Here is a 13,699-nt window from a genome sequence, read left to right on the forward strand (position 1 = left end):
GAGGTTATTATTTATAGATGTAGAGATGCATCAGCTTAACATCAGTACAGGCTGATATCAGCCCTGTTTGCAGACATCGGACATCAGCCAAACTATATTGCATCCAATCAGTTTTATGCAATTGTAGCCATTCAGTAGTATTTTTGACTTCAAAGAGTCTGTTGGACAGAGTCTAATGCTGCTACTAATGCCAAGTAGTAGCAGTACAACCCAACTTTAAAAATACTGAAATATCCCTTTAAAAGCAGTAAAGTGAGGTGTTGGATCTCTGCTTCATGTGAGCAAAAAGAGAACAGATTATAAACAACTGAACCATGTGGCCTTCACAGTTATGAAGCTCAAAATGACAGCTTTGAATATTTACTTCACAGCAACTTTCTCCATTTAAAGACACTGGGCACTCTTAGATTCATAAAATCAATAATGATAGATTTGAAAAGTTATTTTTTGGTCACCTAAACTATTAAATAAAATATCACATCAAGATTCATTAGAAAAAGAGGACAGTGTGAGCACGTAGCTCTAAAGACAGTGAAAGGACACTGCTGCAACTTGTGAAAACCACAGTAAACAACTCTCCTCAGCAGCACGATCCAGGAAGTTCAGGTTCATATGAGACACGTGTTGCTCAGAAGTGTCTCTTCTCTACTGAGGAAAAAACAAGAAAGCCATACAGCCTTTTCTTCTCTGTTTTTAAACACAGACAGAAAACATCAAAGACTTGAAGTCACACAGAAGCTCATGGTTGCAGGGTTAAGGTGGACTGTGTGGTTTACAATGCTTTTACGTCTGCATGGTCCAACACAAGCATGTGATGTGTGAAGTTTTTCAACTATGTGTGATCTGAGCCTCTGTTTCCATAATATGCTCATGTTTCTCTCTGCACTACTGCATAAAAATGGTGTATTTATAAACACAACTTATGATTACAGCACGACTCATTTTAGCACAGGAGATGTTCTGAGTTCAGTTTATGGCTCCTTTGTCACTTCTCAGCAGGCTTTGGTGCATGCAGCATTAAAGATTTTTATTTCTCACATGCTTAAACAGATGCTCAGTGAAATGCAAAGATTGTTCTGCAGGGCCATGCAGTATGTCTTAGAAACTACAATAAAACAGTCTCAGCTGGTTTAACATGAGGATCCACCACCACTTCCTCAGTGACAAACAGTGACCCCAATTTGATCAATTCTTCAATCATGGCCAAATATTCAAACAAACACTGTACAGTAAAGAGATGAAGACATTTCCTTCAAAATGAAAGCACATAACAAACTTTGTGCCCCATATTTTTTCCAGGCTCACATCGGCAACTCACAGAAAATGGCTTCCTGACCCACCAGTTAAGGAACCAAGGCTGTAAAAGACATATTAACATAAGAACTACAATTCGAAAAAAGATGGGACACTATAAGATTGGTCAGTGTCTGTTTTTTAATGCTAACAAACCTTCGCCAATTTTCCATGGATGTGCGGTATTACTGCCACATTATACAAGCATTTTTCAACATGCACGTGCAAGCATGTCGAACAGAGCGTGTTCCTCTGCAGGTGTTATTCAATCCTTTTACAAAATGCTTTAGGTCTCAAAAAGGGCTATTACAGAGGTGCTGGAAGTGATTTAAAGTGGTATTGTTTTCACACTTCTCAGGTAAACTGAGTAGCATCAGGACATCTCACATCCAACGTGGTTAGATCAGTTTAAATGTTTTTAAAAACTGTGCCTGATGTTGCTGCTGTAGCATATAGCATGTATGGCTAGCTTACATTGCCGTGGATCACATTAAAACCAGCCGTGCATGTTTAAGGGTTTAACTTTAGAAAAGACCCAGCACGGTGCCAGGCCATGGCGCATGTATAAATGTACATACAGTGCTGTGAAGAACTTTTAGGCAGGTTTGGGACAAAAATTGAGGCTACAGTAAGGTGTGTAATAGTGAATAAGTCCGCCCAGGGGTACCACCGTTTGCCTGATTGGCCCAACGTAGTAGGAGAAATACTGTAGCTATTTATTGATACCTAGGGATATGGTATTACCATAATATAGTCCATTCAACAACACCTAGAAGTGCCGACAACCATTCTGGGATGGAGCTTTTCTAAGAGAGCTTAAATTGAGTAAAAGGTGTGCTATGGTTTGACATATCCACAATACAAACTGGTGAAAGGGGAAAAGAACCATCAAGATTGAAGCTCCAAAAGCCAGCATCAGTGGTGGTGTGTGGGTGTATTAGTACCCATAACATGGTTCACTTACATATCAGTGAAGACAACATTAATGATAAGAGGTACATACAGGTTCTGGAGCAATACATGCTTCCACCCAGACCATGTCTGCTTATTTCAATACCAAGCCACATTCTGCATGAGTTACAACAGCATGGCTTCACAGTTAAACAGTGCAGGTACTAGACTGGCATTCAAGCAGTCCAGACCTGGTCCTGAGTGAAGCAAAAACTGAAGCCTAGTTCATGCAGGATACAGTAGTCATGTACCCAGCTGTGATCAGCTAACAGCCAGCTAATCCTAATTATTGCCTCCCAGCCCCCACAGCCAATTACAGCCAATCACAGCTCTTCCTCTCATCACAGCAGTGTATTTAGATATGATGTACTTCTCTCTAATCCCTGCTTGCATTAATGCTGATGTACCACACTGCTGCTGCTGGTAACGCTTAACCTCCTCCACCCCAGCCTCCTCCTTTATAGCATAAAGCCTGTTGCACCCTCATATCCAGAAACATTCTATATACATACATGCTGTTGTCCACAACTTTTGGATTTATTATGAATCTTATGTATAAGTGTTTTTTCACATTTACCGCTGACATTGTTGCCCATAGATAGAAGCTGTTTAGCCCCTACATTACACAGTACCACCAAGGATCCCAGCAGAAAAAAGATGTAATAAATGGCTAAAGTCAACCTTTATTTAATGTTGAGCTCACAAGGGATTAATAAAATAAATCCTGTCAGACTCTGCTGGTGTGTTAGCTGATTTTATTAAATTACACTTTTGTTCCTTATATTGAAGTCTTCACCATGTCTTTTTGGCTGTTTCTGATGGTGTGGGAATGCCTCATTTAAATAAAAATGAAAATAAGTCATCAGCATGTTTCATGCAGTGTCTACTGTGTTTATTGGTGCAATGAGAGGAGAAATCCTGACAGAGATGGCTGGAGTTCATTGTGTTGAAGAATACAAACAAAAATCAAACATGAAATAAGAAAATGTTTTCTGATATGGCCTGAATTTCATGGCACCCTCATAATCTTCAACTCCAACCTTTCTGTGCTGTCAGATGATACTGGGGATGTCTATGAGCCCCCCACTGTGAAATTGCACAATATATCAGTATTGCTGTGTAAAGGTCAAAAGGTCAAATGACAAAGGAGCTGTGATATTGCACTGTTGCAGAGCTGCAGTCTTTAAAGAACTCCTACTTAAATATTAGGTTAGTGTTTTTCCCTCTTTCAGTGTATGTGTTTATTCAGTCTGAAGGGTTAAATCCTCTGTCATAAACTGATGTCCTCATTTCTGGGCCCGGGCCTCCAACGCTGCAACCACACGCTCCATAAGTTTCAGCCAGGTACTTGCATGAGCATCCAGTTTCTGCACAAGAGCCTCAGCCCTCTCCAGACACTCCAGCGCATCTACCTTCCAATCTTGCTTCTTTTCTCCTGTGGTCATAGGTTTCATCATATATTGTCAACTTTATTGTGAAATAACACAATTCCAAGATATAACTAAAGAGTGCATCTTTCTAGCTGCCAACTGCTCTGGTTGCCTGGCAACAAATCTTGACAGATCTTTGATCAACAGATTTGACTTTATTAGTATAAAAATTGTCTCTAAAACAGACCAGTTTTGTTTTCCTCCTGCCATGTTTCTGTCTTTTCCGGAAATAAAGAAGCAGAAAGACGTCATGTCACGTGGGGCAGACATGTGCAGTCAGTAGAAATATAACTATTAGTCTCAGGTGGCTTCCACACTAGGGCACCAGTCCTGGAGCCGAGTGCACTTGAGCCCAAAGTCCAGTTTGTTCTGCTCAGTGTGAATGCAAACGAACCGTGCCCAGGCCCACTTGGGGAGGTAGTCTCAGGTGGACTCTGTCACGGTTCAGATGAGATGTGAATTCAACTGCGCCCAGATATGGTACAGAGTGTCATAACAGCTATGTGATGTCATCTTAAAACTACACTTCTTTCCCTGGCGCAGCATTTTGTTCACATTTTTCCTCAATAAAAGGAGGAAATCATCTGAATCAAGTCAACAAACGGTCGGTTATGACTCACCGTACGGATAAACAAAAGTTGGAGTCAGTGAGCCCCTTTACTCTTCTGAGCTGCACGTAGATGTGTAGATATGAACAGCGGAGTTGCTGGCATCTTAAAAAAGTGATTTTAACTCTTCCATGGTGGCAGGATGGACTTTTTAGGTGGGATAAAACATATAAAGTCTTCACTCAGCTCATGGCCCGAGTGGTTGCCATGGTAGCTTCTTCTCTCTCCTCCATGGCAGGTTTGTAAACCAGCTACGTTCAGACCGCCACCTGCTGTATCAAACTGAGTACATGCACTAGTGGGCCCAGAACTGGATCAAAAACAACTTCAGGGGGGAGAACCACATCGCAGTGCGGTTCGAAACAACAGGGCCTGATGTGAAAGCACCCTTAGGTGACCTCTATCACCTGTCTTCACTGGAGAAGGGAGCTACATCCTGAGTTAACACCAAAGGCAACACCACCACCACAACAAAGACACAGCACAGAGTAGTGAGCATGTCAGTGAACTTCCTATTTATGGTTTATGTCTCATGTCTCTTAAAGAGGTGAGAAACCGTCAGTTATTTTCCATTCAGCAGGAAGCTTTCAGCACCATGACATCTCCAACGTTTGTCTTCTTCTTCACTCTTTTGGTCCTTGAGTACACTGGTGAGTAAAATTCATAGTGATTTGTTTTTGTTTCAATTACTTCTAATTTTATCTGTTTCAGTATTTAAAACTCGTCTCATTTCAGCCCAGACAGATTCTCTGACCTCGTCTGATCGTCATGAGACTCCAGGAACTGGAGAGAGTCTGACTTTACAATGTGCCGTCAAATATGATAGTTCTACATGGTTTTATTGGTACAAGCAAACTGTTGGAGGAAAACTAGAAGAAGTCTCTCAGTTCAACAAAAAAAGCGGTCATCGCAGTCTTAAAGGCGAGAACAAACGTTTCACACTGGACACACAAAACGGTAAAAATGACCTGACCATCTCAGGTTTGATTATGTCTGACTCAGCTACATATCACTGTGCAAGTTGCTCAAACTGTGCAGTCAAAATACTAAAAACCATCACAGTCAGTGTGAAGGGTTCAGTGGTCTGCCTCCCAGCTCTGGTCCTTCAATCAGAGTCTGAAACCATCCAGCCAGGAGGCTCTGTGACTCTGAACTGTACAGTCCACACTGGGACCTACTACTGTGCTGTGGTCTCATGTGGAGACGGGACCAAGCTAGACTTTGGAGGTGAGTTTCTTCATTGTCAACATGATCCCACATGAGAACTCTCTAATCAGACTAAACACAGATATAAAGCTCTGAGCTCGGCTTCTTCTGTCTGACTGTACCCACAGATGAGTTGAGCTCTGGTGTCTTGGTGTATTCTCTGAGTGGAGCTTTGATATCTGCAGTTATCCTGATAGTTGTCCTGGCCTTCTTATTGTACAAGATGAACAAAAGAATCTGCTTCTTATCTCCAGGTATGATCACTAACACTGTTAGTATCTTCCTGTTTTCACTAAGTCTTCATTCTGAATTCAAGAGTGATTTCTGTGTTTCACCATCAGAGATACAAGCAAGATTTTCAGCTCCCTCCACAACAAACATGGAGGTAAGATTAGTTCCTTTAACTCTACTGCTGAAGTACCATACAAAAACATAGGTCACGCACTTTTATCATGTTAAAAATTTTCAAAGTCCATTCTGTGACAGAGTCATGCATGTTTTACAGGTTAACAGAGGAGCAGATGACGTCTGTTATGCTGCTCTGAACGTTAACATGCCCAACACATCAAGAAGACAGAGAAACACAGCCAGAGATGAATGTGTGTATTCCAGTGTGAGGCAGTAGAAGTCACCATGGTTCATCTTTTACTACGTCACTTTAAACTGATGTTGGACCAGATTTTCAACGGTGTGACCTTTGAGAATCAGATGTTATATGATTTCAGAGTGAACACAAGTTTTGTTTTATTGACTCTTTTCACCATTTGTCTCAATGATAATTTTATAACAGAGTTTTTTGTTACTCTATTACTTTCTTTGAGACAATAAATATTAGATATTACACAGGACTACACCCTAGACCAACCAGACCCATGACCCAGCTTTGTTTCATGTGCTGTTGATCAAAATAACTTAATAGTATACTGTTGGATATTTAAACGATACAGGGTTTGATATTTTGATTCAGTGCTTTTTTTTCTCAACTTTGTTTAAATATGTAGTCGTTACATCCTGAACAATACGTCCAAATCAAAATGTCATTCTTACTACAGTTTGACCAAATTTTCAGTTATGCAGTTTTTGTGGATTAGATATGAAAACATTTATTTTAAATAGTTAAGATGTAATTTTAGTGCTTTTTTGATAAATCTGACATGTTTAAGATTGAAAATGAGACATGTGACATATTAATAGTTTAATGATTTCTATTTTCCATTTATTGCACATTTGGAGTTTGCTTACTCAACATGATGAAATAACTTCAGTCATATTTCCAAACTCTAAAGATAAAATATTTTTCACACAATTTGCATTTGATATATATTAGGGCTGTCAAAATTGACGTGTTAATGCGGATTAATCCATCATTATGATTAATCTGATTAAAATTTTTAATCATTTGACAGCACTTATATATATATATATATATTTATATATATATATACACACCCCGCCCCCTAACGCTACAATAGTATAAAATCACAGAGCAGTTCCTCTTAGTACAGTCTGTTGTTAGTTGATGTCACTGAAACCTTTCAATGTCACACAGACAGCTGACTTTAAAGAAATGTGCTCATATTGTTGCAGCATTATTCTTTCCTCATGTTTTCATTCAAGTAAAGGAGACAGTCTCCCATTTCTGAGTGCATTTATGCAGCAGCACCGTAACTAATCTGCTATTATTCAACATAGCTAATTCTGTTGTCACATGGTATCATTTCATTGAGTTTAACTGTGTTGTTTAAACATAAAAGAGCATGAACTCCTCTAGTTTTAAGTACTAAGCAAGCACAATTTAGTGCTAATGTGCAATTGCAATTACATGGACAATATTTAATTACATTATAACACATAAATGGCATCATGGTTGGAATTCAATGAAAATAGAGAGAATAATTATAGTTACTATACAAAGTTTATTCATGTTTGAACTAAATATATTTCTACTCAGTGCTAGAGTGGCTCTGTTGTAAACTTAAAGGCTTTCTGCAGGGGAGAGAAGCATCCGGAGTGAACAGATCAAACAGGAAAAGACCACACTGACAAAGCCACAGCACCTTAACATCAGAAAGTGTGAGTGTCAGTTTCCTAGAATGCTATTTATGTTTGTCCAATCAAACGCAGCGTGGTCTGTGAAGAGGTGAGAAACCATCAGTTTTCTTTCATTCCACTAAGATTTGAGCAGGATGACATCTCTGACGTTTGTCTTCATGCTGATGTTTTTGGTACGGGGTAAAGTTGGTGAGTTGAGTTTATTATTGCTCCATTCTGTGGTTCAATAAATGTCAGCTTCAAATTCAGTTTGATTCATTATTTCAAACTGAATAATCTCTTTATCTCTTCTTGTTTCAGCTCAGACAGCTGCTCTGAAATCTCCATCTGTTCATCATCAGAGACCAGGAACTGGAGAGAGTCTGACTTTACAATGTGCCATCAAAGATCATCCTTCTACATGGCTTTATTGGTACACACAAGCTTTTGGAGAAAATTTAAGTCCCATCTGTTATTTCTCAAAATATGGTACCTATTATAGATTTTTGGGGGACTTTCAGAACAATACCCACTTCACACTGGATACTGAAAATGGGGAAACCATCTTAAAAATCTCAGATCTGCAAATATCAGACTCAGCTATGTATCACTGCTTTGGCTCGGATAACTCTGTGATAGAAATTCTAGCAACCATCACAGTCAGTGTGAAGGGTTCAGGTGTGAGCGTCCCAGCTCTGGTCCATCAGTCAGAGTCTGAAACCATCCAGCCAGGAGGCTCTGTGACTCTGAACTGTACAGACAAATGCGGGACCTACGACTGCGCTGTGGTCTCATGTGGAGACGGGACCAAGCTGGACTCTGGAGGTGAGTTTCTTCATTGTCAACATGATCCCACATGAGAACTCTCTAATCAGACTAAACACAGATATAAAGCTCTGAGCTCGGCTTCTTCTGTCTGACTGTACCCACAGATGAGGAGATCTCGTGTATCTTTGTGTATTCTCTGAGTGGAGCTTTGATATTTCAGACTGTCCTGATAGTTGTCCTGGTCGCTTTACTGGCCTTCACAGTTCACCAGTTGAACAAAAGAAACAGCAGCAAATCTGACGGTAGTATTATTTATTCTCTAAAGCTTGTTTGACTTTAATGACTTTAATTTAAAATACATTTTTCTTTGTGTCTCAGTCAGAGTCTTCATCCACCACAACAGAGGTGAACCCATTTACCTTTATTACAAGATATTTGTTTCACATTAAACACTTGCTAATTGTACTTTGCATGAAAAATAAATATATGTAAAATCAATGTTATTACCAGGATGACCAAAACCTCCAGCAGCTCTATCCTGCTGCAGTCAATGTGACCAAGAGATCAAGAAGACAGAGAGATCTGACCTGGAGTGAATGTGTGTACCACACCTTAAGGAAGTAAAACCTGACATGTTACATCTGAGCTTTGTTCTAAAGGAAGCACATTTTCTACATCACTCTTTTAATTTTTCATGTAAATGTAGATCTTTGTTTCTCCAGAGTGTATAAAACTGAGATTCTGTCTCTGAATTTAACCCTTTAATGTCTGCAGTGAATTTCAGGATTTGTTTCACAGCACTTAAGATATTAACTGGAGAATTTATTGAATTTTTCTCAGAATGATGATTTTGGACTCCCACGAATCAAAGAAACAATCATTTTTTTTACAATTATTCTCTTTTATAACGCGTAGAAAATCCATGTGGTTGCCCATTGGAAATAAAGTTTTAAAAAATGTCAGTTTTAGTCCATTGAAATTCAGTTAAGTTGTAGAGTTCTCAAAGCTAATTATAAAAATACTGTCAAATGTCCACTGTCAACCATGATTAAAAAAAAGTTAAAATCCCATGTTAAAAAGTAATAATTTGAATTCAGTAAATAAATAAATGATTTACTTGGACAATGTGGACCAGTTCCTGCCACTGACTTGATTCCAGAATCAGATTAACACAGAGAGATGTGTGTGAAGATGGTTTGTGACTTTATTTTGTAAATAAATGCTTCAGTGTGATCATCCTGTCAAATACAATGTTTAGGAAATAGACAGGAGTGCATGTACAAAATGACACTGACTTGATGTGACAGCATTTACACTTTCAGCTGGTTTTGTAATAAAACATTTAAATTTTACAATTAAGAATCTGTTCTTTTCTATGCTGTGTTTTTCATTTTGTTCTGTCTTAAGTTTCGGGTTCTTTACCTCTACTCAGTTAAAAATGTCTGTCTTTTATTTTCAAACTTCTGTTGGATTGAAAGTAATGAATTAATCTTAACCTGCCTGTAAGACCAAATGTTATGCATTTATTTGTACTGGTTGTTTTGGTCAGTCGGACATCACTATCTACTGATAAACATGTGATAAATAGGGGAATAAAAATGTGGAGACGTGCATTTTCAGTTTCCACAGCAAAATTTGAGCTCTTTTATCAGCAGTGTTAATTTCATCAACTAAAACTATGACTAGAAATATTCGTTGAAAGCTGTTTTTCATGAGAAAAACTGACCTAAGACAAGCCAAAATAGATCTTTAAAGACTAAAACTGACTAAAAGTAAGTTTGGTTCTCACCAAGATGACTGAAACGAGAGTAAAATGTAATGTTGTTTCTGTCGGACATTCAAAATCTGTTATATTTCTCCACTGAAGGTAAATCTGTCTAAATAGAGTGCATCTGTAGCTATTCTGCCTCTCAGCTGTAGAAAGCAGGGACCCCAGGTTTGACAGAGTGCAGAGAACACAGTACCATGATTTGGTACCAGATTCAGGCAAGAGAATAAATGTTCGGACTGAAACTAGACTAAAACGTTTTTGAGTTTTCCTCAACAAAAACTAGACTAAAACTCAAACGCTTTTAATCTAAAGACTAAAACTGAGACAGAAATATAAAATAGCTGCCAAACTAGCACTGTTTACCAGAAAAAAAAAAATCTGAGAGACTATTTCCTGTCAAATTAAATGTTAAATTGAAATTGCTGTAGAAGCTTTGCAGAACATTATAACTGTATGATTCATTTACTTTTATATTGTATCTGGAACATTTATGTTTGCATGAATGTTTTTGTTTTTGCTGTAAATGATGCAATAAAATCATCAAAATCAAATCCCGTGTGTAGATTTAACCCTTAAATCCTTAATTTCATCTTTGTTTGCAGCACATTTTTCAGGCCATGTGAGTCCCCCTGTCTACATCCTGTAAATCCTCAAACAGAGACCAGGGTCTGTATTTACAAAACTGCAGAGGGTACCAGGCCTTTAAATGAAGGAGGCTTACTCTTTGGCCTTTCATTTCTAAAGCTCTCTCTGTGTCTGAGTAGTAGTTACATGATTTCTGTTAAGACATATATTTATTTATCTGCTTAGATGACAGTTTAGAGATAGAAAGGCAGAAAATTCCCTTTCAGATGATTCTTAGATTCATGTAAAATTAGAAATTACAGTTTTTTAAGCCCACAGCTGCCAACTCTCACCCATTAAACATGTGATGTATGACCCTGCAGAGCTGACAGCCTTACTGTGGAAGTTTCACATTCTAAATACATTTGAAACCAAAGGATGGTAATCCATAACTCTAACTAGCTGACTCAGCCGTACTAATACAACAAAACTACTGACTAGTCAACGTTTGCATGCACAAGTACTAAAGTCACTAGAAGTAGTAGAGAAGCTTCTGGAGAAAAGAGAGAGGAACACACCACCACATCAAACACAACAGAGAGCATGTCAGTGTACTTCCTATACAAGTCTCATTTCTTGTTAGCCAATCAAACGCAGCGTGGTCTGTGAAGAGAGAGAAACTGTCAGTTTTCTGACATTTAGCAGGAAGATTTGAGCACGATGACATCTCCAACATTTGTCTTCATCCTGACGTGGTTGGTCGTAGGGGGAAATGGTAAGTTAGGTGATTGATCTATTTTCAGTTCAACATGTGTTATCTTCTTCTTCAGCATGTTTCAGAGTTTAAATGTTATCTTCTTTATCTTTATTCTCATTTCAGCTCAGACAGCTGCTCTGAAATCTTCGTCTGTTCATCATGAGAGACGAGAAACTGGAGAGAGTCTGACTTTGAAATGTGAGATCAAAGATAATGGCTCATGGATTTATTGGTTTAAGCAAACTCTTGGAGAGAAGCTGAGGCCGGTCTGTTCTTTTAACAAACATGGAGCTCAGAGCAGTTTGTTTGGTGAGTTTAAGGACAATCCACGCTTCACACTGGATACTGGAAATAGTAACTTAATGATCTCTGATCTGAAAATGTCAGACTCAGCCATTTATCACTGCATCTGTTACCACTACCCCAAATTAGAAACTCTAGAGACCATCACAGTCAGTGTGAAGGGTTCAGGTGTGAGCGTCCCAGCTCTGGTCCATCAGTCAGAGTCTGAAACCATCCAGCCAGGAGGCTCTGTGACTCTGAACTGTACAGTCCACACTGGGACCTGTGATGGAGAACACAGTGTTTACTGGTTCAGAAACTCTGAGGAAGCTCATCCAGGACTCATTTACACCCATGGAGGCAGGAATGATCAGTGTGAGAGGAACCCTCACTCACACACTCACACTTGTGTCTACAACTTGGCCATGAGGAGCCTGAATCTTTCTCATGCTGGGACCTACTACTGCGCTGTGGTCTCATGTGGACACATACTGTTTGGAGACGGGACCAAGCTGGACTTTGGAGGTGAGTTTCTTCATTGATGTGTCTGAGCCCCTGACAAACCCAGAGAATAGACCCTCCCCAGCTGTGAATTATGATGGTATCAGTGCATGTGTGTTGGATCAGTAGCGTTGGTACGAGCGTCCTGGCAGTTACTTCAGTTTGGTCGAACTATCATTGAGTTCTGATGTTAAAAATATTGAATCAAAGCCATTTTAACCACTTTATACACTCACTTTTCCCAGTTTTACTTGACACTTTTCATCAGTTTTTACCATTTTCAGGTCTTTCAGGACTTTCTGCCACTAATTCAACATAATGTTGTCACTTTTAACTTATTGTTGCTCATTTCAAAATCCAGTTCACCACTTTTTCTTTGTATTTGTGCCTCTAAACTCAATTTTGCCACTTTGTCATCCAATTTTTCCTCATTTTTAAGCCCGCTTCTGCCACTTTTGACTCATTGTTGCCACTATTTTCCCCTTGTAACACTTTTAACACCCAGTTTCACCACTTGTTACCCTTTTCCACCATATTTTTCTTCCAGTTTCTGCCACAGTTTGACATTTTAAACCCATTTTAGCTTTTTTAACCCATATCTGCTACAGTTAAAAACCCTTCATTACCTTTTCTGCCAATGTTTTTTACTCTTTTTTAATTTATTTTTAAGCAAAGAAGTTTACATTTCTTAAAAGGTTATTTACTACAGCATGCTGTCTGACTGTACCCACAGATGAGGTGAGCTCTGGTGTCTTGGTGTATTCTCTGAGTGGAGCTTTGATATCTGCAGTTATCCTGATAGTTGTCCTGGCCTTCTTATTGTACAAGATGAACAAAAGAATCTGCTTCTTATCTCAAGGTATGATCACTAACACTGTTAGTATCTTCCTGTTTTCACTAAGTCTTCATTCTGAATTCAAGAGTGATTTCTGTGTTTCACCATCAGAGATACAAGCAAGATTTTCAGCTCCCTCCACAACAAACATGGAGGTAAAATAAAGTATTGCTGAAGCCCCTTTATAAAACCTTTTATAGCATCCTTCTTGACATGTTTTCAACTATTTTCAGGGGTAATTTTATGACATTCCTCTTCATTTTCTTACATAGGTTAACAGAGGAGCAGACGACGTCTGTTATGCCGCTGTGAACGTTAACATGCCCAACACATCAAGAAGACAGAGAAACACAGCCAGAGATGAATGTGTGTATTCCAGTGTGAGGCAGTAGAAGTCACCATGGTTCATCTTTTAATACGTCACTTTAAACTGATGTTGGACCAGATTCTAACATTTTCTTTGTTGAATTCACTATCACTGATTCACTGCTGTGTTTTTTTTTTATGAATTTTAAATGATTTGAGTTGAACATAATTAATGAAAACCAAAGTCCTCTTTTAACCCAGGTTTTGTTTTGTACCTTGATCTTATTATTGTTGTGTTTTAGGGCAGTGGTTCTCAACTGGTCCAGCTTCTTATGAAAGATCATGACCCAAGTTTCCAAAAATTTTTTAACAAAGCATGTTTAGTGAATTTAATTT

At 38.7% G+C, this 13,699-nt stretch overlaps 1 protein-coding gene and 1 long non-coding RNA gene across 2 annotated transcripts; both read left to right on the forward strand.

Annotated features, from left to right (window-relative positions):
• The first annotated feature begins 5,636 nt into the window (after window positions 1-5,636).
• LOC121505048 lies at window positions 5,637-6,168 on the forward strand. The gene is made up of 3 exons (XR_005991509.1): window positions 5,637-5,742; window positions 5,830-5,873; window positions 5,994-6,168. It is a non-coding gene; the product is annotated as an uncharacterized LOC121505048 (long non-coding RNA).
• Window positions 6,169-8,121: 1,953 nt separating this feature from the next.
• On the forward strand, window positions 8,122-13,396 carry LOC121504952 (V-set and immunoglobulin domain-containing protein 1-like). The gene is made up of 6 exons (XM_041780072.1): window positions 8,122-8,344; window positions 11,006-11,063; window positions 11,453-12,186; window positions 12,896-13,021; window positions 13,109-13,152; window positions 13,270-13,396. Exons 1-6 carry the CDS (start codon window positions 8,122-8,124, stop codon window positions 13,387-13,389), a joined length of 1,305 nt encoding a protein of 434 aa, XP_041636006.1. The 3' UTR covers window positions 13,390-13,396.
• The last annotated feature ends 303 nt before the right edge of the window (window positions 13,397-13,699 follow it).

The sequence above is a fragment of the Cheilinus undulatus genome, linkage group 22 (assembly GCF_018320785.1).
Source record: "Cheilinus undulatus linkage group 22, ASM1832078v1, whole genome shotgun sequence".
In the NCBI taxonomy this organism is placed as follows: domain Eukaryota; kingdom Metazoa; phylum Chordata; class Actinopteri; order Labriformes; family Labridae; genus Cheilinus; species Cheilinus undulatus.

Bases quoted from the DNA above. Each gene is read 5' to 3' on its own strand.
- LOC121504952 (XM_041780072.1), top strand. From the start codon at position 8,122: ATGTATCACTGCTTTGGCTCGGATAACTCTGTGATAGAAATTCTAGCA. The intron at 8,345-11,005 runs GTGAGTTTCTTC...ATGACCCTGCAG, and splicing joins GACCAAGCTGGACTCTGGAG to AGCTGACAGCCTTACTGTGG. The intron at 12,187-12,895 runs GTGAGTTTCTTC...CTGTACCCACAG, and splicing joins GACCAAGCTGGACTTTGGAG to ATGAGGTGAGCTCTGGTGTC.